General features: G+C 45.7%; 1 protein-coding gene across 5 annotated transcripts in view; it reads right to left on the bottom strand.

Moving 5' to 3' along the window:
- Positions 1-564: 564 nt before the first annotated feature.
- Positions 565-23,522, bottom strand: part of CCDC3 (coiled-coil domain containing 3) — a 177,318-nt gene continuing 154,360 nt past the window's right edge. For all 5 annotated transcript variants that reach the window (XM_054436286.2, XM_054436287.2, XM_054436285.2 and 2 more), the window contains one exon: positions 565-2,609. In XM_054436286.2, the coding sequence (XP_054292261.1) occupies positions 2,346-2,609 (264 nt within the window). In that variant the 3' untranslated portion in view covers positions 565-2,345. The remainder of the gene's footprint in view (positions 2,610-23,522) is intronic.

Below are 23,522 nucleotides of genomic sequence, written 5' to 3' on the forward strand. Positions count from 1 at the left end.
CTATCTATCTTGATTTCTGGAAACTGCAGTTTGAAGATTCTAGACTCTACCTGGCTCCTGTTATGTGAGTTTGGAAGTCTCCTGGGCTCCTTGTACCACAAAGGGAAAGTAAACAGTGGCCTGAATCTTGGAGATAGTGCCCGGACAGGCTGGCTACAGTGCATCAAGGTCTGGGTAATTATTAGAGTGTGAAGCATAATATATTCCTACAATTAACAGATGACAAGGGTAGCATAAGATGACAATGCAGCAGATAACAGGGACCTGGGGAATCCTCTGTGTTTTTCTGAAGACATTGATTAATGTCGCTGCTTGTCCCTTGTGAGGAGCCAGGCAGGAGAACACTGTTTTTCTGCAGGTGTGTTGAGAAACGGAAACCCCAGGGCGAGATGGGGTGAGGCCACATCCAGACAGGGCCAACAGAGCAGGCTTGAATTCAGGCTCCTCAGTGCCCCAGGTGTTACTCACAGGCATTGCCCCCAGAGGATCTAAATCACTTTTCCAGGCCAAAGCTGGAAATTCTGAAATCTCCCTGACCCAAAAGAAACACTCATCATCTCACTGTTGTGGTTGAAATCGCCGCTCGTATTTATTGGAAAAGCAGAACAGAATGCACCTGTAGGGGTGCAGCTTCCATGGTCCTCCAAGCATGGGCTGTACATCACCCTTAGGCTGACCATTCCCTTGCGGGGGAGCAAAACTGCTTTGAGGAAATGTCCCCAGGAGGAATAAACTAGAAGACGCACCTGCTATCTCACCATGCTATGGAGAATACTGCTAATGAAGTGGTGGCAGAAGCTTGGCCGTGTGAGTGCCCCAGGGTAAAAGTCTCTCTTCTGTCCAGTCCAGAGCAGAGACTTCTTCCCCTTGGACAGCAGCCTGCCACCAAGACTCAAGCGACATAAGAGTCATCTCCCCAGACTGGCTGTCAGAGCAAGAAGCACCCAGCTTTCCTAAAGGCAGAAGAGTGGAAATCTGGCAATGCCTGCCATTTCCGGTGCAGAGGACAGCATCATCAGGCCCTGCAGTGTCTGGGTGGTCTCTGGGGGGCAGATCATGATGAGGGGCCAGGAGCCTTTACTGGTGGAACAGCAGGGAAGGGCCCTTGTTGGGTTGAAAGGCCATGATCAGAAGATAACCCAGAAAAGGCCACTCAGTTGACTTAATCACACAGCTGGGACCTGCTCAAATGTGCCTGAGCAATAAGTATAGTGAATACTCTCATTTTTACTTATAGTAGTGTCTTAAAAGTTTTATTTCCAGAAAGGTGAAGTGCTTTGGTGGTGTAAGGAACTGATGTAAGGACAAGTGCACTGATGTACACATATTCCTATCGGAACAAACAAGGCTTGTTGAGCGGAAAGTGTTTGCATAAAGAAGAGACTGGAATGGCTGGAATGAGCCCTTTGGGAGCCTGGCGGGGAGTGAGATCAGGTCACCTGATCCCAATAGGTAAGGAGGTGTCTTTGCAGAAGTTCACAGCGTGTTGGAGCACCTCACTTTGAATTCAGAGACATTAGAAACTGAAATTACTGAGCAAACAAGAAGTTAGACTATAGCAGTGGCCGAGAGATTGCTCAGGTTCTCTCAATTTAGGAAGCAGTTTGATGACCCACGGCAGGCCGATCAAGGCAGTTGCCCCCTGTGTTAACGCAACCCATAGGTATCATCTTCAACTCTTTGTAGCTGGTGTTGGAAATCAGGTATAATTTATCTTGTTTAATTACCTGCTGCCCTGCTCCTAATTCCCTCCCCTGTGATGAGCTTATGAAGTCTTCACTTGCCTCAGCTGGAAGGAAAATGCTGGCTGGATAGGGAGGCCCTGCACGTGTTGATTTTCAGGCATCTTGGATGCAAGGCCACCATCCCCTTCCAAAGATGTGGACAGTGAGGTGCCAGCAGGTTCCAGCACTAGTGTCAGCTCACTATCAGGACTAATGGTTGTCCTGGACTGGTGAGCTGGGAACCACCCTGATTTTCTTCTGAAATAAAGGCTAAGCACGTTGATGTCTTTTACACTAGAGATTCTAAAATGTTCTCTCCCAGTCAGGGCTCTTTCTGGGCCGCTCTGCAGGCGAGTACTCAGCACTCAGGGATCGCGCTGCCTCTGGACTGCCAGGCACTGCGTCTGGGGTCAGGCCAGGAAGGGGCAGCGCGTGGGGTCTGACGTTGAGGCCAGCACCCAAGGGGAAAGCAAGCCTTGCATTTTATCCATTTAGACTCTACCAAATGCGTGATTAAAAACAAAACTCCTACAACCCTTGAAATAGCTGCATGTACAAAACCTCATTCATTCTCAATTACCGCCAGGATTGGCCCTGCACACCTGGCGGCCCCCAGGCCCGTTACCCCCGCAGGTAGGGGGCGCGCACGGGCCCCCGGGCATTGATGTGCGGCAGCGCGCCCGCCGCCAGCTTCTCACTGAGTTTCTGGTTCGCCAGCTCCAGGTGGCGGCCCTTCTTACGCGCCTGCCGCAAGGACCTCTTGACCTTCTTCACTCGCTCCCGGAGCTGCCGGTTGCGCTTCTCCAGGGTGGCCACTTTCTGCTGCAGTTTCTTGACGTGGTCCTCCTCCTCAAACAGGGCCTTCTGCACCGAGGAGCACATGAGCTGGAGGCAGAGATAGCGTGCAAGGAGAGGAGGTGAGTCCCAGAAACTGCGCTGCGGCCAGGGGAGTCCCAGAAGCTTCCCCGAGTGCTGACAGCAACAGACCCCGATTCCCCACCCCAGCATGGGGATAAACCCCGGGATGTCCTTGACGGTGACATTCCCTGTCCTCAAATATAGAGCTCCCGTTTTGCTTTCCATACTTGGCTTCCTTGGAAGATATCGTTTTCAAATGATATTCTGAATATTTGTCGTGCTCAGCAAAAAGGAAAGAGCCCCGCTTTGGTAGAAGACCAAAACCAGAAATGCACACAGAAGGTGGACAGTTCCAGGGATGGAGGGAGTCAGGTGACCTAATTAACAAAGGCTGAGCCACTTACATTCGCGAAGGCTCTGATCAATGCTGGCCTGTCCAACTGAAGGGAGGGGTTCCCTTCAGCAAAAAGGGACTCTGTTTGCTCCCTTCAGCTGGGCTGGCCAGCACACAGAGGTGGATAGTTCACAGGAAAGAAAACGCCAATATCTCTTAAACGCATGAAAAGATGCTTAGCCCCACTCTAATAACATAAAAAAACAAAGCCGTGGTGAATAACTATTTTTCACATATTAGATTGGCAAAATTTCAGAGTCAGGATTTGGGAAAACAGGTGCTATCATACTGTGAGTAGAGTGTTGATGTCTATAAAGACCAATTTGGCTCTGTCAAAATAACTGCATATACCCTTTGATCTAGTAATGCTGGGACTATCTCATATAAATACTCTCATATGTGCAAGCTTCCACATGTGCAAACATTATGGCATTATTATATTAAAAGATTGGGAACAAAAAATGCCCATCAAGAGAGGTTTGGTTCCATAAATTACAGTAAATCTATACAATGCAAAGGTTTGCCGTTTTTAAAGGAAAAAGCTCCGTGTGAATGGTGTTGTAGCAATGTCTAAGTGGTGTTCATATTGAAAAGCTGTGCAGAACAGTGTGTATAGTGTGATACCAAGAGTGCGAAATACAGTACCCATCTGTGTCCGTTTAAATATGCACACACTATCTCTGGGAGCATATGCAAGAAACGGGTAAGGGTGGCCGTATCCAGGCAGCAGAGAAGACAGGAGGAAGAAGATTCGTTTTCACTTTTGTACTTTTTGAATTTTGTATTTCATAGGTTTGGCTGTGTCCCCACCCAAATCTCATCTTGAATTGTAGCTCCTATAATCTCCATGTGTCATGGGAGGGACCCAGTGGGAAGTAATGAAATCATGAAGGTGGGTTTTTCCTGTGCTGTTCTCGTGATAGTGAATAAGTCTCACGAGATCGGATGGTTTTAGAAAGGGCAGTTCCCCTGAACGCTCTATTGCCTGCCATCATGTCAGACATGACTTTGAGCCTATTCACCTCCACCATGATTGTGAGACCTCCCCAGGCATGTGGAACTGTGAGTCCATGAAACCTTTGCTTTATAAGTTACCCAGTCTTGAGTATGTCTTTATTAGCAGTGTGAGAATGGATTAATACAGTAATAAGGCTGGCATTTCCTTTATATGTGTGTGAGCACATATATAAAAAGAGGTATTCTCCAATCTTTCTCCTTCCTCCCATTTTACCTCATCAAAAGCTACATTCCCAAAGAAAGACTTGAGCCTCAACTTTCCTCTGCTTAGAAATCTCCATCGAGCTGGGCCGGGTGCGGTGGCTCACGCCTGTAATCCCAGCACTTTAGGAGGCTGAGGTGGGCGGATCACAAGGTCAGGAGATCGAGACCATCCTGGCTAAAAGGGTGAAACCCCATCTCTACTAAAAATACAAAAAAAAAAAAAGCCGGGCGTGGTGGCGGGTGCCTGTAGTCCCAGCTACTCGGGAGGCTGAGGCAGGAGAATGGTGTGAACCCAGGAGGCGGAGCGTGCAGCGAGCCAAGATCACGCCACTGCACTCCAGCCTGGGTGACAGAGAGAGACTCCGTCTCAAAAAAAAAAAAAAAAAAAAATCTCCATCGAGCCCCACTATCTACACTGCAATATGGTGGTGATTGGTGAAGAGCTCAGACCCTGAGACCAGGCTGCTTTGGTTTCCAGTCCCGCCTCTTCTGCTGACGAGTGACCTGAGACCTGGGGCAAGCTTCCTAGGCTCAGAGTAGTGGACTGTGGTCTGCATTAGCCAGAACCCACTTCAGTACTAAAGGACTGATTTCCCCAGCTTCTTGGAGTGCTGCAGACCGATAGCCCTAAGCTGAGTCTCTCTCCGGAAACTGACCCTGACCTAAGAGAACTGCCCAAAGTCACGCCCCCTTCTTTGGAGCACCTGTATCCAAGGACTGGTTGACACCAGGGTATGAAGACCAAGGCTCCTCATCCCAACTTGGAAGATCTCTGAAGGGCGGTCCCCACTGCTAGGTGTCCTGGGGTAGGCTACAGCCTTTGTTGAGACTGGATCACAGGCTGATGTCTGCCTCCGCCTGTTCTTGCTCTTTTCCTCCAAAGGTGTTAATCCCAGGAGCATTCTTGAAAACACCACCTATACCTCTTTTACATTTTTTTTTCTTTTCTTTTCTTTGAGACGGAGTCTTGCTGTGTCACTAGGCTGGAGTGCAGTGGTGCGATCTTGGCTCACTGCAATCCTCCACCTCACAGGTTCAAGCGATTCTCCTGCCTCAGCCTCCCGAGTAGTAGCTGGGACTACAGGCATGAGCCACCAAGCCCGGCTCATTTTTTAGTATTTTTGGTAGAGACAGGGTTTCACCGTATAGGCCAGGATGGTCTCGATTTCCTGACCTCATGTTCTACCTGCCTCGGCCTCCCAAAGTGCTGGGATTACAGGCGTGAGCCACTGCACCCGGCCCACCTGCACCTCTTATTCCAAAGTCTACGTCTCAGGGAACCTGGCCACTCTCAATGGGATGATCATGGTTGTTGGGAGGATTTCATGAGTTTTACTTGAAAAATGTTTAGAACCATGCCCTGGTACACAGTAAACGTTCACTAACTGTTAGCCGTGATTATAGGATAGAGTCAAATCTCCTAAAGCCTTTAAATTTTGTGATTGCACCCGGCCAACATCTCCAGTCTTCCTTCTGTTCCCATATTTTATACCCAAGGCACACTGGGTCCCACCCAGCTCTTCCTCCAACACATCAGCGCTTTCTCATCCCAGAGGCTCTTCCTTCCGTCTGGAGCGCTGTTCTCTTCAGCTCCACCTGGCCATCTTGGAAGCCCTCTGTGGTCCCCTTTCACGATGCTTTCCACTGGGTCTCCCTGTGTATGTAATGTGTCCCCTTCCCCAGTATCCATGGCACGCTGTAGCTATTCACACCACACGCCAAGTGCCTGGTGGCACTAGGAGAATGTGACTCAAGGGCCTTGACATTCACAAGTCACAAGCTCCTGAAGGCCTGATTCACACTGGTTTTTGCATCCTTGCTGCCCTGGCCATTTTAGGCCTACAGTTAAGAAAAAGGAGCCAAGTGGAATGTTCCAATAATACCTGTCATTTAATGAGAAACTCTGGGCTCCCGGGGAAGCCACTGTTACAGGGGAGACCATATGTGCAACACTGCCCTCTTCTGGCCAAAATGAGACCCCCTCAAAAAGATGAGAACGTGGGCATGGAAAATTCCTGGGAGAACTGACAGTATTTCTACTGTCTTGTGGATAGATATTAACTATGGAACTTAGGCTTTAATATGGCCAAGTACCAGGCTGAGCACTGTATACTGACACTCCCTCATTAAGTCATGAGTTTTCCACAAGTTATGGTAGATTCTTCAACCAAGAACAAGACAAAAAAGTCCAAAGTCCATGACAACAAGAGGACTGGGGTTTTGGAAGGCTGCTTGCTCAAGTTTTTCAAAGAACAGAACCCAATAGTGGCTGGAATGTAACATCAAAGAAGAGTTGAAGGCAGCCTCGATGACGGTGTTTAGAAGCTGCGTTTAAAAATCATGAAAAATAGAGGAGGATGCTGGGACTTGAGTGATCACGTGTTAAGAGTTCTAAGACATAACACTCTTCATAGTCAGCTCTCAACTATGGACACAGCTGTTCTCCAGGGTAGCAAGAGGATGCATTTCACCTCCAGCAAGACTTAGAGCCCAGACAAAAGGAAGACCTTGACCCAGGCTGTAAAAACCAAGATGGAACAGAGGGATGCCTTGAAGTGCATCTGTGTGTGTATCTGGAGTGGGAAGATCATTGAGACGGGAATGATAAATTCCCAAGCAAAGGTGAATGTGAAAAGAGTGGATGGGATGAGTGGAGTTCCTTGGTGAACATGTCATTCTTTGGTCCTCATGGCCTCTAATATGGGTAGGGTTTCAGTAGGAGCAAAAGACATCAAAGGACTCTAGTAACGTATCCGACATGACCAACATAGCACAGCCATGACCCAGGACTGCCTAGCAGGCAGGTGTGTATCTCTGCAGCAAAGTGGGCCATGCCTCTGAGTGGGGGGGGGCCTGTGTCATGTGAATTGAGGCTAACGCCATAAAATAACCAAGCCACTGCTGATGGAGCCGATGAAGCCAGTGGAGCCCTCTGGCATCCCAACTGTCACCTCAAAAGAAATCCTGTGTTTAAGAAAGCAAGAATTTCTAGAGGAGAGCTGTGCTTTCCAAAATGTGTGTTTCTTTAAGAAATGCTCCTTTCTTTGGAATGCTTTCCAAATGAAATCCATCTCCTTTTAAAACTGCTTTAAAAAGAAAAAAAGGTCCAGATATGCTATTTGCTCATTTTGCTTTGTGGTATTTTTTGGTAAACTGAGAAGAGCAGGGAAAGGCCAGGCCAAGCTAAAACAGGTACTGCCATATTTTCTTTGAAGAAGAACCAAAGAGAACGTCCTGCAGGGCAGCCCCGAAGTGACAAACTCCTCATAGGCAGGCCCCGTTCAGGGCTGCAGCACTCGGCGCCTCCCAGGTGCTTGGGTACCTCTGGCATTCGCCTGCCCAGAGCTTTTCTCTGGAAGTTTCCATGTGGCCAACAGGATGCCTGCCTAAGGGCAGATGGGAAGATTGCCCTGGGAGCCTGCTCTTTTATTTCCAAAAAGATAAAAGTTAGGCTGGGATATCCATCCTTCCTTATCTGTCTAAAATAACACTTTTTAAAACCATCAAAGCACACAGTGATTGTAGAAAAACATTTTTTAAAAATATGGGACCAACAAAAGGAAAATCAAAATCATCAATGATTCTATGGTACAGAGATAATCTCTGTGGACACTGTAACATATTTCTTCCTAGTATTGTTTCTACGGGTATAAATAGATAACTATTTCAAAGAAAACTGGAGTCCTGCTGTTATTCGGTTTTCTGTTCTAATTTTTTTCTCCTTTTCATTTTATCATGACTGTTTTCCAGTCATTGGTCTGTACACTTCCCGTGAGTATTTCATGGGAGCTGGAGTAGGGAGCATCTGGTGGTTCCACTTGGCCATGAGCACTAACTCACTAGGCAAGACTGGCTCACTAGGCCGGGCATGGTGGCTCTTGCCTGTAATCCCAGCACTTTGCGAGGCTGAGGTGGGAAGACTGCTTGAGCCTAGGAGTTTGAGACCAGCCTGGGAAACATAGGGAGACCCCATCTCTAAAAAATAAAAATAAAAAAATAGCCCGGCATAGTGGTGCACATCTGTGGTCCCAGCTACTTGGGAGGCTGAAGCTAGAGGATCACTTGAGCCTGGGAGGTGGAGGCTGCTGTGAGCCATGATTGCACCACTACACTCCAGCTTAAGTTACAGAGCAAAACCCACTCTTAAAAAAAAATAAAAAAAGACTGGCTCAGGCTCACTAGTTATTAATCCTCCCTTAGGACCACAGGCCAATGGGGAGGGATGGCAAGATGGGTGCTCATGCATCCATGAGACTGAGTGGCCTTAATGTGGCCTTTTTTCGTCACCTATCTCCAGTGACGGGACAAATCCGTGGAGAGCTCTTCACCTGGAGCCTCCACCTGAAGTCTTCCTATAAGTTTTCTGGGTTCTCCGGGAAGCTCAGATGTGAGAAAGTTTCACAATCAACATCTTGAGCAGTTAAGGAAGTATATCCATGATACCATCTAGAATCACCTCTCATTTCCAAACCGTTTTGGCTTCCATATGTTCATTCATTCTGGCAAGAAGCATTTATTGTGTGCCTGGCACTGTATGGTGCAGAAAGTCCTCCCCAGTTATTCTGCAATATAGCAAGTTTGAATCAAGCTAAACAAAAAGACAGTATATTTTTTAAAAAAACTATCTCATGGCACCAGACATGCCAAAGAGTCACCGAGAGGATTCTTGCCTTTCACAGCTGCTTTTAATTTAAATAACCACCTATAAAGACAAGACAAAGTGTACTTTCTGAAATGTAAAAATATAAGGGAAGAACAGCCCAAAAGCAACAACACAGACAAATAGCTTGCTTTTTTAACATTTTGTTCCTGTTCTCGGGATTCAAAAATGAGAAGGAAGAAAAAAGAAAACCTAGAGCAGTGATCAGGAAACGATGGCCTGTGGGCCACATCTGGCCCCCTGCCTGTTTTTGTGAATAAAGTTTTATTAGACCACAGCTATACTTGTCAGTTTATGTTTTGTTTGTGGCAGCTGTTGTGCTACAATGGCAGAGTTGAGTAGCTGCAACAGCTGATTCCACAAAACCTAAAATCTGGCTCTTTACAAGGAAAAGATGCTGAATCTTCACCTCAAGAGGGGCTCAAGGCAAACGGAGGTGGGAATAGGATGGGTTTGGAGGGCAGCTGGTCTACAGGCAAAGAGTGGATGAAGGGCAAACGGTTTGAAAAAAACACCTGGTGCCAGAGACTCCCAAGAACCTCACTGCCCACATCTCACCCCTTTCCCACCACTTTCAGACGTTGTTTTGTGATGATGGCTTTGGCTGCCAGGTCATGGTTCAAGGTCTCCATGATCCTTGTCAAAGGTCCCATCGACTCCATCTCAATGTACTGCAGCCAATTTCAAACCTCCAGGTGGAAATTAACAAACCAGCTCTTCCCAACACAACTGACCAACTGTTTCTAAAATGCATCCCTTGACATTGGACAGATGAGCCTAGAGCCTGCCCCTGTGCCCTGCTTGGGAACATCAGCTCAGTGTGGAGAAGGGTCTGCAGGGGATTGCTCTTGTCCCGCAGTTGGTCGGTTAATTCTGAAAAGTTTACATGGCGCTGTGTTTTCTGGCCCAGTAGAGGGCAGAGGCCAAGATTCCTTCATTATCCGCATGATTCAGGGACTCTAGGGAGCTTGATGGGAAGCCCATGGGCCTTCACCCACGTCCTCCGCAGTGCCTTTTGGCGTTTTCCATAAACAGGTTGGAAATGCAGCTTTGTTCTCCCATTCTTTAAAAGCCTTTAGAGACAGAGATCTATGAGGAGGTGGGCAGAGAGCCACGTCCACGCAGAACGGTTTCCTGAATGACTCGACAGGACCACGCTGGAGGATACCCAGAGCTGCTGAAAAAACTCCCAAAGCTGGGAAGTGACAGCAGGGAAGTTCTTCCGAGGACTGTCTGGAGGGACAACCTGAGATGCCTATGACTGCATGTGGCTTGGCAGCTCGTTCTCTGCTCCACCCAAAGTCAAAAGAGCTGCTTCCCTGGTGCCAGGAGCCCAAACAAAGGGAACGCTCATGCCCAGGCTGTGGCGGGAGGGGAGGCAAATGAAGAGGAGGGCGGAGATGGAGTCAGGGAAGAGGCTGGGGCAGGAGTTTTCTTTCCACGAGGCAGCACCTGGCCTGGCTGGGCAGGGCCACAGCAGCCTCTCCTGCGTCCGCTTCCTGACGCTGCCGGGGGAGGAGGTAGCTGGGCAGCGTGGGTAGGAAGGGGTTATGGAGTCAGGCAACTCTGGGACTGAATTCTGGCTTAAAGGATTCTACACTCCACGTACTCAGATACCTGTTAGAGTCCACGGGTCAGGGAGCCCACTCAGCCCCACCATCGGACAGTGGGGTCTTGCTTAAGTCACTGAACCTGTCTTGGCTCAGTCTCCTCATGTATACAATGGGACTAATAAAGCTTCTTCCCTAGAACTGCTCTGAGGATGAAATCAGATGATAAGGGTAAAGCATCTGATGTAGCACCTGGTGTAGGGTGAAGGACACATGAAGCTTTTGTGATTGTTGTTCGCCTGAGCTTGATCTTTGCTGCTGGAACTCCTCCTCCCTCAGCATACTAGGTCCTCTTGAGTGTCTATGATTTTTTGCATCTAATTCCTTCCACTAAATCTTTGCTCACACCTTAACCAAACGATGACATTCTACTTCTTCTCCAAGTCTTGGTTTAAGAGTCACCTCCTCTGTGATACCTTCCTGGTTCCTCCTGAAGTCTTCCTATAAGAGCCCTGCCATCTTTTCCTGGTTCCATTGTCAGTTTATTGCATGGGGCTCTAACTGTTGGCCAGCCTGACTCTCTCCCAGACTGAGTCCCTTGAACACAAGGGCTCCATCTTTTCATTCTTACGTCCAGCACTTAGCATGCAATAAACACTTAATAAATGGATGAAGGGATGCAGGTTGAAATAGAAGCAAGTCATTTTCAATGACTCGAAAATGAAAAACCAGTGACGCAGCTGGAGCTATCTTTTAATGCTGGGGCTGGATTCACCATCTTCCCCGTGAAGTCCCATTTCCCAGGAATAAAGTTAGTTTTGCCGGGTGCAGTGGTTCGCGCCTGTAATCCCAGCACTTTGGGAGGCTGAGGTGGGAGGATCACTTGAGGTCAGGAGTTTGAGACCAGCCTGGTCAACATGGCAAAACCCCATCTCTACTAAAAATACAAAAATTAGCCAGGTGTGGTGGTGGGCACCTGTACTCCCAGCTACTCGGGAGGCTGAGGCAGGAGAATCGCTTGACCCAAGAGGAGGAGTTGGCAGTGAGCCGAGATCGCGCCACTGCACTCCAGCCTGGGCAAGAGAGCAAGACTCTGTCTCAAAGAAAAAGAAAAAAGAAGAAGATTAGCTTTGACGATTTGTTCTGGTAAGATCTGGGAGCTGGATTTAAGGAGCCCTGAACTTGGTACCTTTTCCTTACTTTCCTTTTCTCCCTGCCCCCACCTGCCCGCCCCCTGCTGACTAGCTTATTTTGTACATCCCCATACCAAATCCCTTAAGAACTGCAGGACGTGACGCAGATGAGAAAAAATCCATTCTAGAAGGGAGACGCTAGATGATGGAAAACCTGCGTAAGTGCAGGAGAAGGGATCACATTTCAGAAGCTGGGGCCAGGGCCAGCCCTGCTGAGAGTTGGAGTGCAGTAGCAGCTGGATGTGGGAAGCAGGGGGACAAGATCTTAAATGGCCAGGGGTTAAGTCCTGTTGATGGCCCATGATTAAAATCAGGAAACACTGAGCTGTCTTGGGTGAATTGCCTGCCATCAGAGGAAAGGGGAGTTTATTAGCTAAGTTCTACTACAGAGATCATAAGGCCACGTCTTCAGATAGATCTACTACAAAGGTTTCCCAAAATGGAGTCCCAGGACACTCGTCTCATGAGATGTTTACGTGGGGACCAAAAAGGTGGTTCTGGTTAAAAAAGGTTCAGAAATGCTTCATATTATGGCTTCCTCTCTGATGTAACACTTAGCATCAGCTGTGCACATTGGTCCTGCATTAAACCTCTATAACTTTGTTTTACCCCAAATCTCATCGGCCTCTGGTGGAGATCTCCAACACGCAGCAAGAATAGACTACAAGAGTGAGTGTCAAGGCTGCTCAGTTATGAGTGGTCTCCTGTGTTTCTCCCAGGGAGTTTTGCAAACATTTTTTGTAGTCTGTGATACAAAGAAGCCTGGGAAACACTAGGTCATGGAATACTGATTTCAACTCTAAATCCTTTTTCTAGAACTACCAAGGGGTAGAAGGGTGCTGAAATCAGATTCTTGGCTAAGAACTGTGATTTTTCTTTCTTTCTTTCTTTTTTTTTTTTTTTTTTTTTTGAGACGGAGTTTCACTCTGTTGCCTATGCTGGAGTGCAGTGGCATGATCTCGGCTCGGCTCCCAGGTTCAAGCAACTCTCCTGCCTCAGCCTCCCAAGTAGCTGGAATTACAAGTGCATGCCACCATGCCCGGCTACTTTTTGTATTTTTAGCAGAGACGGGGTTTCACTATGTTGGCCAGGCTGGTTTCAAACTCCTGACCTTGTGGTCCATCCGCCTTGGCCTCCCAAAGTGCTTGGGATTACAGGTGTGAACCACCGCGCCTGGCCAGAACTGTGATTTCTTAATGCTGACCACTGTCCATGGTGAGTGCAGAGAAGGTGTCCAGGTGAAGTGGGAAGGAAGATGTTCTACTTTTATTTTTAGGATCCCAGAAAATCCACATCACAGTGGATGGGGCTCTGGTCTAGATGCAACGCTCCATCTACCTGGTGTCCCTGGACACTCATGGTCCTGTGAGTTACAGCATCTGAAAGACATCTTCCAACCTTGGATGCCTCTGCTTGTTTAGTCAAAGCCTCCTTGGGCACCTCAGTCCTTAGCCAGTCACGGCCAGTTAATTCTCTCCCTTGAAAACAGCAGGAGGGCTATAAGGGCACTACATCCTGGCTGATGCAGGCATTCCCTTGGGAAGGAAGAGTGCCATTCATGGTCACTGACCATCGGCCCTCAGATATGTGTGTGCTCAGCCTCCATGGCATCCCAGGCTGCAGGGGAGGAAGGGCAAAAGGAACTGATGATGTTATCTTCTCCCCACCGTGCCCAGCAGTTGACAGGTGGCTGCCAGTGGGGCGCCCGGGGGCCATGCTTATTCCTGTCCTGACCATGGAGTGTGGGTGTGCCAACCCTGGCTGAGTGAGGTGCACTGAGCCCCCCATCAGCTTTTTAAGCTCCATGTCTTGGGTCACTGCTGTTGCCCAAGGGAAGAATAGGTCATCGGCCCAGTCAAAGCTTACCCCTTGCTCTGTGGACCCCTGTGCTTAGTCCCAGAAGGGCTCTGAAGTCAGGCTCTCCCTTCCGGTGTCAGGGCAAAGCAATGAGGCTGTGGAGAGTGGAAGGCTGAACCATGGACTAACGGTGCAGGGTACCAGGTCCCCCAAGGAGCGGGATCCTAGACAGGCGCTGACCCAAAGCCAAAGCTGTCCTGCTCCCTCCCCACTGGTGCTACCCACCTGACCCATCTCTAATCTGATGCTGGTTTCCATGGGGTACTTTTCAGGGTCTAGGGTATTGGGTAATTAGGGGCCAGTCTCCAGCTCTTCAACTGAAAAAGGCAGTGAAAGGCCAGGCTCCACCTTCCTCCCGAGGGCTGGGGTGTGTGCCTGTATCCTCAGTACTGGCTGAAAACCCCAAGGGCTCCTGGCCATCCGCCCTCCCGGGGAATGCGATGGGAATTTATGAGCTGTGATCATGTTCGTGTTTACTTCTCGGAGACTGATGACTTGTCCACACAGCCACATCCAGGGCCTGCTTCAGCTAAGAGTCTGTTTATTTGGGAGAATTTATCAAACCCAGACACAGGCTTTTTTCTGCTATTGAACCAAGACAGGTGGCCCTGGAGTTGAGATAGCCCTAGAGCTGACTCTCCTTGGATTGGAAAGAGCTGTGGGTGCGATTTAGCAAGACCTTGCTTCAAATGTGGTTGTGCCTCTTGCTGGCTACCTAGCTGTTTTCCTTTTTAAAGCAGAGATACTGATAATGAGAAAAAGCATGGTGTATTTGGTATGCCATAAAGCCATTCAATGTCAAATGCAGTTGCTGCTACATATTGTCAGACTCAGTCAATAACCATATGTCCCCAAATAAATTCTCAGTTAATATTTTATTTGGTAAAAATATTATTGGAAAACCTATAAACAACAGATGACAAGCACAATGATACGTGTTTCTGCCAATTCAAGGATTATCCTTCCTGGCTTGGTATCTGGGACAAGTCCTTGCAAACTTGCAAGTTTCAATAACTAGTCATAGCAAAAAAAAAAAAAATTTTTTTTTTTTTTTTTTTTTTTTGACACAGCATCTTGCTCCATTGCCCAGGCTAGAATATAGTGGCGCCATCTCGGCTCACTGCAACTTCCACCTTCCGGGTTCAAGCGATTCTCCTGCCTCAGCCTCCTGAGTAGCTGGGACTACAGGCACCCTAATTTTTGTATTTTTAGTAGAGGCGGGGTTTCACCATGTTGGCCAAGCTGGTCTCAAACTCCTGACCTCCAATGATCCACCCACCTTGGCCTCCCAAAGTGCTGGGATTATGGGTGTGAGCCACAGAGCCCAGCCAAGGGCAAAATTTATATGTGGAAGGTAGTATATTACAGAATCCTCCCCAGTGCATAGTTGTGGCCAGCCCCTGTGAAATGAATATTATCTGTGAGAATTTTAAATATGTCTGAATTACTGTTCCATTCTATAAATGACCACAGTTATTCTTAGCGACCTCTTCAACAGTTTGCTGTTCCATCTTTCTGGAAGGCCATTCCATGACTCTGCAAGGCAGGTTCATTCTCATCCTGTTACCTGTGTCACCTCTGCAGATGTGTTCCCTTGTCACCCCATAAGTCACCTGTCCTAATGAGGCTGTTTCATCACCCTGCTTCTCTTCAGTGCCTTATAACATTGTCGGATTTCCTTATTAATGGCTAATTTGTTCTTTCTTCCACTAGACTAAAAAACAGGGACTCTGTCTCTCGTTTTTACTGCCACAGCCCTAGTGCCTAATACTGTGCCTGATACACAGTAAGTCCTCAACAGAGTCACTGCTGAATGAAATAACACGTTCTAAAACTAATTATGCTATTTTTTTTGAAAATTATAAACTAATGAGAAATAGGAAAAAGTCACCGATAATCTCCACTCAAAGACAACTTGCATTTCTATTTTACTGGCATGGTTTCTTAAACCTGGTTATAAACACTATATTTACTTTAACATTTTAAAAATATTTAAATTGACAAAATTTATATATATTGAACGTGTACAACATGATCTGAAATATGTGTACACTGAAATGGCTAATTAGCAATGTATTACCTCACATACCATTTTTTGTAGTGAGAACACTTAAAATCTACTTTTAACAATTTTCAAGTATACATTGTATTGTTATTAACTGTAGCCACCATGATGTCCATTAGATCTCCTGAAGTTATTCCTTGTAACTGACATATTGTACCCTTTGACCAGCATCTTCCAATATCTCCTTCCAAGTCTCTGGTAACCGCTATTCTACTCTTTGGTTCTTTTAGCTCATTTTTTTTAGATTCTACATTTAAATATTAATAAGATCATGCAGTACTGGTGCCTGGCTTATTTCACTTAACATCCTCCAGTTTCATCCATTTTGTCACAAATGACGGTATATCCTTTTTTAAGGGTGCACAGTATTCCATTGAGTATATACACATCATGTTCTTTATCGATTGATTCATTGACAGACACTTTAGTTTGATTCCCTGTCTCGACTATTGTAAGTAGTGCTTCAGTGAACATGGGAGTGTAGATAACTCTTTGACATACTGACTTTGGATGTATACCCAGTAGCGGGATTGCTGGATCATACAGTAGCTCTGTTCTTAATTTTTTGAGAAACCTCCATACAGTTTTCCATAATTACTAATTTACATTCCCACCAAGTGCACAAGTGTTCCCTTTACTCCACATCCTCACCAACACTCATCTTTTGTCTTTTTGATAATAGCCCTTCTAACGGGTGTGAGATGATATCTCATATTCATTTTAATTTGCATGTCCCTGATTAGTGATGTTGAACATTTCTAAATATACCTGTTGACCATTTGTATGTCGTCTTTCTAGAGGTCTATTTAGGTCCTTTGCCCATTTTTTAAATCAGGTTGTTGGCTTTCTTGCTGTTGGGTGTTTGGTTTCTTTTGGTTATTAACCCCTTATCAGATGTGTGGTGTGTAAATATTTTCTTCCATTTTGTAGGTTGTCTTTTCACTCTGTTGATTGTTTCCTCTGCTGGACAGGAGCTTTTTAGTTTGATGTGTTCCCATTTGCATCTTTTCCCTTTAGTTGCTTGTGCTTTTGTGGCCATACCCAAAAAATGATTGCCCAGACCAATGTCGTGGAGCTCTGCCCCTGTGTTTGCTTCTGATAGGTTTACAGTTTCAGGTCTACGCTTAAGTCTTTAAACATTGAGTTGATTTTTGTATATGGTGTGAGATGAGGGCCTAATTTCATTCTCTGCACGTGGATACTCAGTTTTTCCAGCACCGTTTACTGAAGAGACTGTCCTTTCCCCGTTGCGTGTCTTGGCATCTCTGTCGAAAATCCATTGACCATACACATGGATTTATTTCTTGGCGCTCTATTCTGTTCGATTGGTAGATTTCTATTTTTAGGCCAGTGCCATCCCGCTTTGATTACTATTGCTGTGTAGTATATTTTGAAATCAGGTAGTACAATGCTTCTTTTTTTCCTCTCAAGATTGCTTGGCTATTCAAGGTCTTTTGTGGCTCCATATGAATTTTATGATTCTATTTCTGTGAAAAATTCCATTGAGATTTTGATGGGGATTGCATTGAATCTGTAGATCACTCTGGTAGTATAGACACTTTAACAATATTCTTCTAATCTATGAGCATAGGATATCTTCCCATTTATTTGTATCTTCAGTTTTTTCCATCAATGTCTTATAGTTTTCAGTGTACAGTGGTTTCACCATTTTGGCTAAGTTTATTCCTAAGTATGTTATTATTTTGTAACTATTGTAAATAGGATGGTTTTATTGATTTCTTTTCCAGATAATTCATTGTTAGTGCATAGAAATACTACTGATTTTTGTGTGTTGATTTTGTATCCTCAGACTTTACTGAATTTGTTTATTAGCTCTAATAGTTTTGGGTGGACTCTTTGGGTTCTTTTTGTGTGTAAGATCATGCCATTGCACACAGGGACAATTTGACTTCTTCCTTTCCAATTTGGATGCCCTTTATTTCTTTCTCTTGCCTAGCTGCTCTGGATAGGACTTCCAGTATTGTGTTGAATAGAAGTGGTAAGAGTGAACATCTTTGTCTTATTCCTGATCTTAGAAGAAAAGCTTTCAACTATTCACCATGGAGTACGATGTTAGCTGTGGGTTTGTCTTATGTGGCCTTTATTGTGTTGAGACACATTCCTTCTATACCTAATTTGTTGAAAGTTTTTTATCATTAAAGGAAGTTGAATTTTGTCAAATGGTTTTTCTGCATCTATTGAAATAATCATAAGGTTTTTGTCCTTCATTCCATTAATGTGATGTATCTCATTTATAGATTAGTGTATGTTGAACCATGCTTATATCCCTGGGATAAATGTCATTTGATCATGGCAAATGATCCTTTTAATGTGCTGTTGGATTCAGTTTACTAGTATTTTCTTGAGAACTTTTGCATCTAAGTTCATCAGAGATTTTTGGCTTGTAACAGGCTTCTTTTTATAGTGTTTTTGTCTGCTTTTAGTATCAGAGTGATGCCATGTACGGTGAGTTTGGAAGTATTCCCTCCTGTTCAATTTTTTGGAAGAATTTGAGAAGAATCAGTATACTTCTTTAAATGTTTCGTAGAATTTAGTAGCAAAGCCATCAGATCCTGGGATTTTCTTTGATGAGAGACTTTTTATTGCCAATTCAATCTTCTTACTCCTTACTGTTCTGTTCAAATTTTCTGTTTATTCATGATTTAATCATGGAAGGTTGTATGTGTCTAGGAATTTATCCATTTCTTGTAAGTTATCTAATTTGTTGGCATATGATTGTCTGTGGTAGTCTTTTTTAGTCATTTGTATTTCTGTGGTATCAGTGTAATTTCTCCTCTTTCATTTCTGATTTTATCTTTTTTTTTCTTTTGAGACAGAGTCTTGCTCTGTTGCCCAGGTTGAAGTGCAGTGGCGTGTTGTTGGTTCACTGCAACCTCCGCCTCCTGGGTCAAGCGATTCTCCTGCCTCAGCCTCCCAAGCAGCTGAGACTACAGGCATACACCACCATGCCTGGCTAATTTTTTGTATTTTGTAGAGCCGGGGTTTTGCCATGTTGTCCAGGCTGGTTTCAAACTTCTGGCCTCAAGTGATCCACCCACCTCGCCCTCCCAAAGTGCTGGGATTACAGGTGTGCATGAGCCACTACACCTGGCCTGAGTTGTCTTTTTTTTACTTAGTCTAGCTAAAGGTTTGTCAGTTTTGTCTTTTCAAAAAACCAACTCTTTATGTTGTTGATCTTCTGTATTATTTTTCTACTCTCTCATTTCTTATTATTTCTTTCCTTCTAACTTTGGGCTTAGTTTGTTCTTCTTTTTGTTAGTTCCTTGAGGTAACATTAGGTGTTTACTTGGCAAGTTCTTTTTTGATGCAGGCATTTATTGTTATAAACTTCTCTCTTAGAACTTCTTTTGCTGCATCCCATAAGTTTTGGTATGTTGTGTTTCCATTTTCATTTGTCTCATTGATACTTTAAACATTTTAAAATATTTTTTCTTTGACCCATTGGTGTTCAGGAACATGTCACTTAATTTCCACATATTTGGGAATTTCCCAAAATTCTTCCTGTTACTGATTTCTGGTTTCAAACGATTGTGGTTAAAAAAGACACTCAGTAGGATTTCAGAATTTTTAAATTTATTATCTATCCTGGAGAATTCTGTATGCATCTGAGAAGAATGTGCATTCTGCTGCTGTTGGATGGAATGTTCTATATATGTCTAGTGGTCTATTCATTAAATGTCTTGTTTGGGTCATTTATTTTCCTGATTGATTCAATTGTTTTTCTGTATTTTGCAGGGTGGGATGGGGTCACTGACCTTCCTTAAAACAATTATTTTGAATTCTTTGTCAGGTAGCTCATAAATTTCCGTATCTTTAGAGTCAGTTACTGGTGCTTTATTTTGTTCCTTTGGTGATGTCATTTTTCCATGATTGTTTTTGTGGCTATAAGTTGGTGTTTGCACATTTGAGGAAGCAGAGATTTATTTCAGTCTTTGTTTGAGAAAGCCTTTCACCAATAGCCTGTCCAGAGATTCTGGGTAGGCTGTCTTGTGTGGTCATGGGTGGGTTTGCTACTGGAGTCTTTGGGTAGGCTGGCCTGGTGCCTGGATCCACTACGGTGAACTTGTTAATTGGTACTGTGGAAGCCAGCCTGAAGCCTAGGTTCACAGAAACTGACAAGGTATTGTGGTGGACCTTGATCCTGGATCTGTAGGTCTTGGCCAGGCACTGGGACAGGCCTGGTTCCTGAGTCCATGAAGGCAACCCTTGGTCTTGAGACCATGGGTGCTGACCTGGCACCAGGGTCTGCTGGGTGGACCTGGGGCAGGTATGGAGCCTAGGTACCTGGAGCCATGGGGGCTGGTCTGGAACCTGGGTTCACAGTGGGTGGTCCTGGAGCCTGGGTCCTCAAGGACAGGCCTAAACCCCTGGTCTGCTGGAGAATAGCACTGCAGGGGCTGCCCTGGCACTGGGCAGGCCTAGAGACTATGTCTTAAGATGCCAACCTGGACTAGGTACAGTGGCTCACGCCTGAAATCCCAGCACTTTGGGAGGCCAAGGTGGGCGGATCACGAGGGCAGGCGATTGAGACCAGCCTGGCCAACATGGTGAAACCCCGTCTCTACTACAAATACAAAAATTAGCTGGGCATGGTGGCGCATGCCTGTAATCCCAGCTACTCAGGAGGCTGAGGCAGGAGAATCGCTTGAACCTGGGAGGCGGAGGTTAAGCTGAGATCATGCCACTGCACTCCAGCCTGGGGGATAGAGAGAGACTCATCTCAAAAAAAAAAAAAAAAAAAAATTGCCAGCCTGGAGCCAAGGGTGCCAACCTGGTACTATGGTGGGCTGAAAGCCTGAAGCTATGTGGACCAACCTGAGGCAGGAGAATCGCTTGAACCTGGGAGGCAGAGGTTGCAGTGAGCTGAGATCACGTCACTGCACTCCAGCCTGGGTGACAGAGAGACTCCATCTCAAAAAAGAAAAAAAAATTGCCAGCCTGGGGCCAGGGGTGCCAACCTGGCACTATGGTGGGCTCAAAGCTTGGAGCCAAGTGGACCAACCTGGCTCAGATCTAGTCTGGAACCTGAAGTAAGACTGAAGTCTGGGGTCATGAGGACTGGCCTAGCACAAGGCTGGCCTGGAGGCTGGGTCTGTGGCTGCTGACTTGCTGAGTAAGGCTGCAGGGGCCTGTCTGGTGCTGGGGTGGACCCGAAGCCTGGACCTATGAGAACCATGTAAGTGCTGGAAGCAGTCCAGAGCTTGGGGCTACTGGGTTGGGCCCGGAGACCAAGTCCATTGGGCAAGTCGGGTGCCACAGCCGGCCTTTATGCCCAGTGAAAGGGTAACAGCCTGGAGTCTGGGGCTGTGAGGCCCTTGCATGGCACCGGGTTTTTCTGGGGCAGGCCCAGTGTAGGTCTGAGGCGAAGTCCAGAGCTCACTTCCCTTACCTTCCCCCAAGTGGAGAGGATCTCTCTCCATACTGTGCTGCCCGGGGTTGGGGGAGGTGATGTTGGAAATGTCCTTATTTATTTATTTATTTATTTATTTATTTATTGAGACGGAGTCTCGCTCTTTTGCCCAGGCCGGACTGCAGTGGCGCTATCTTGGCTCACTGCAAGCTCCGCCTCCCGGGTTCACGCCATTCTCCTGCCTCAGCCTCCTGAGTAGCTGGGACTACAGGCGCCCGCCACCACGCCCGGCTAATTTTTTTGGTATTTTTTAATAGAGACGGGGTTTCACCGTGTTAGCCAGGATTGTCTCGATCTCCTGACCTCGTGATCCGCCCACCTCGGCCTCTCAAAGTGCTGGGATTACAGGCGTGAGCCACTGCACCCGACCAGAAATGTCCTTATTTCTATGCCACATTCAGATGCTGTAATCTCTCACCTGCTTTCCCCAGCTCTTGGGAAGGTGTTTTCATGTAGGGATAGTTGTTCAAACTGATTTTCGGCGTGGGAGATGAGTGGTGAAGAGTCCTCTTTTGTCATCTTGCTGACATCCTATTTCTTGAAACACAGTGTCTTTTAGTGTGAATTTTGCTTTCTAAAATTTACATGGTATAAAAGCATTGCAACCCGAGTTTCATTACTCTGATTACTGTAATCATTTCAGATGACTCTTTACTTTACCATAGTCCTTTTGTTGAGTCTGTGGGCTGTTACTGAATTTTGTACTTTCCTAAAGATTTTGATGTGCCACGTTTTTCTTTAGCAGGATTATTTCTTTAGGATTGACACTCAAAAGTGAAATTACTAGAAGTTAGGAACATTTCTTAGAAGTATGGCTTTATGTTGCCAAACTGTTTTTTAAAAATGTCATACTGACTGAAGGTTTAATTTTTCAAATTTCTGAGTTTACCTAGAATCTAGTTGGGTATATGGTATGAAGGGAGTATATAAAGCTTTTCCAAGTAGCAAATCAATTATTCTCCCATATTTTATTAAATACAGCTCCCTTCCCTACCCATCTGTATTACCTCCTTCTTTAGGATTCTTACATATGCTAAGGTCTGATCGGACCCACCTTGTCCTGTTTAGCTATGGATTAACAAGTACTCCAATGCCATATGACTTTTGTTAAATTAGTTTTATAATATATGATGTGATAGGATATTCCTTTTTCAAAAATTTCTTGGCCAACATTTTTAAAATACAGAAGGATTCTATAAAGATCTTAAAATATAGTATGAAACCTTTGCAGTTCCATACAAGCTTTGAATGGATCAAACACTACAAACTGTATTAGACTATTGCAAGTTATACTTTAGTTCTCTGATCAGTTTCTATGCCCATTATTTTTCCTTAAAGACACTCTTGATTCCTACTCTAATTCCTAATCAGGGAACAAAGCCATAAAATGTTATGCTTCATTCTGGATTTAACCTATAAAAGTTGCATTTTCCCTTCTTCTCATTACCTATCTAGAAAAATATGCACAGATGTTGGTAACAGGATGATCACTGAAAAAGTAGGAATGACTTTAAAGTCCATGCATAAGAGAATAGTTAAATAAACTGCAGCCCATCTACCCTATGTAACACTATGTGTGATTAAAAGGATGGAAGGGGGAAGGCTTCCAACATACATTATCGAGTAGAAAAAAAAGACATCAAGTTGGCCGGGCACGGTGGCTCATGCCTGTAATCCCAGCACTTTGGGAGGCCGAGGTAGGCAGATCACGAGGTCAGGAGATTGAGACCATCCTGGCTAACATGATGAAACCCCATCTCTACTAAAAAAATACAAAAAACTAGCCATGCATGGTGGTGGGCGCCTGTAGTCCCAGCTACTCAGGAGGCTGAGGCAGGAGAATGGGCATGAACCCGGGAGGCGGAGCTTGCAGTGAGCCGAGATCGTGCCACTGCACTCCAGCCTGGGTGACAGAGCGAGACTCCGTCTCGAAAAAAAAAAAAAAAAGACACCAAGTTCTAGCACCATTCCTATAGTATGATACCATACAGTTTTTGAAATGCCCACATAATTATTTTTTAAAGGTCTATGTACATGTGTGTAAAGGCCTAGGCTGGAGGGGTCTTTATTGTTAGAGTGAAAAGGAAGCTGTGTTTTTACTTGCAATGCTTACATTTTTACACAGATCATGTATTTGTACATGCTTTGCTTGTGTAACTAGAAATGAGTACTATTGGCCAGGCAAGGTGGCTCACGCCTGTAATCCCAGCACTTTGGGAGGCTAAGGCCGGCAGATCACTTGAGGTCAGCAGTTCGCCACCAGCCTGGCCAACATGGTGAAACCCTGTCTTTACTAAAAATACAAAAATTAGCCGGGTGTGGTGTTGTGTGCCTGTAGTCCTAGCTACTTGGGAGGCTGAGGTAGGAGAATCACTTGAACCCAGGAGGCAGGGTTTGCAGTGAGCTGAGATCATGCCACTGCACTCCAGCCTGGGCGACAGAGCAAGACTCTGTCTAAAAAAAGAAATGAGTACTATTTTAAGAGTCACGCTCTTTAAAGGGATTATCGGCTCCGGGGCTGTATTCCTCTTGCAGTCGCCTTGATGCCTTTGCACCTTGCAGCTCCTTC

Source organism: Pongo pygmaeus, chromosome 8 (genome assembly GCF_028885625.2).
Source record: "Pongo pygmaeus isolate AG05252 chromosome 8, NHGRI_mPonPyg2-v2.0_pri, whole genome shotgun sequence".
Classification (NCBI taxonomy): domain Eukaryota; kingdom Metazoa; phylum Chordata; class Mammalia; order Primates; family Hominidae; genus Pongo; species Pongo pygmaeus.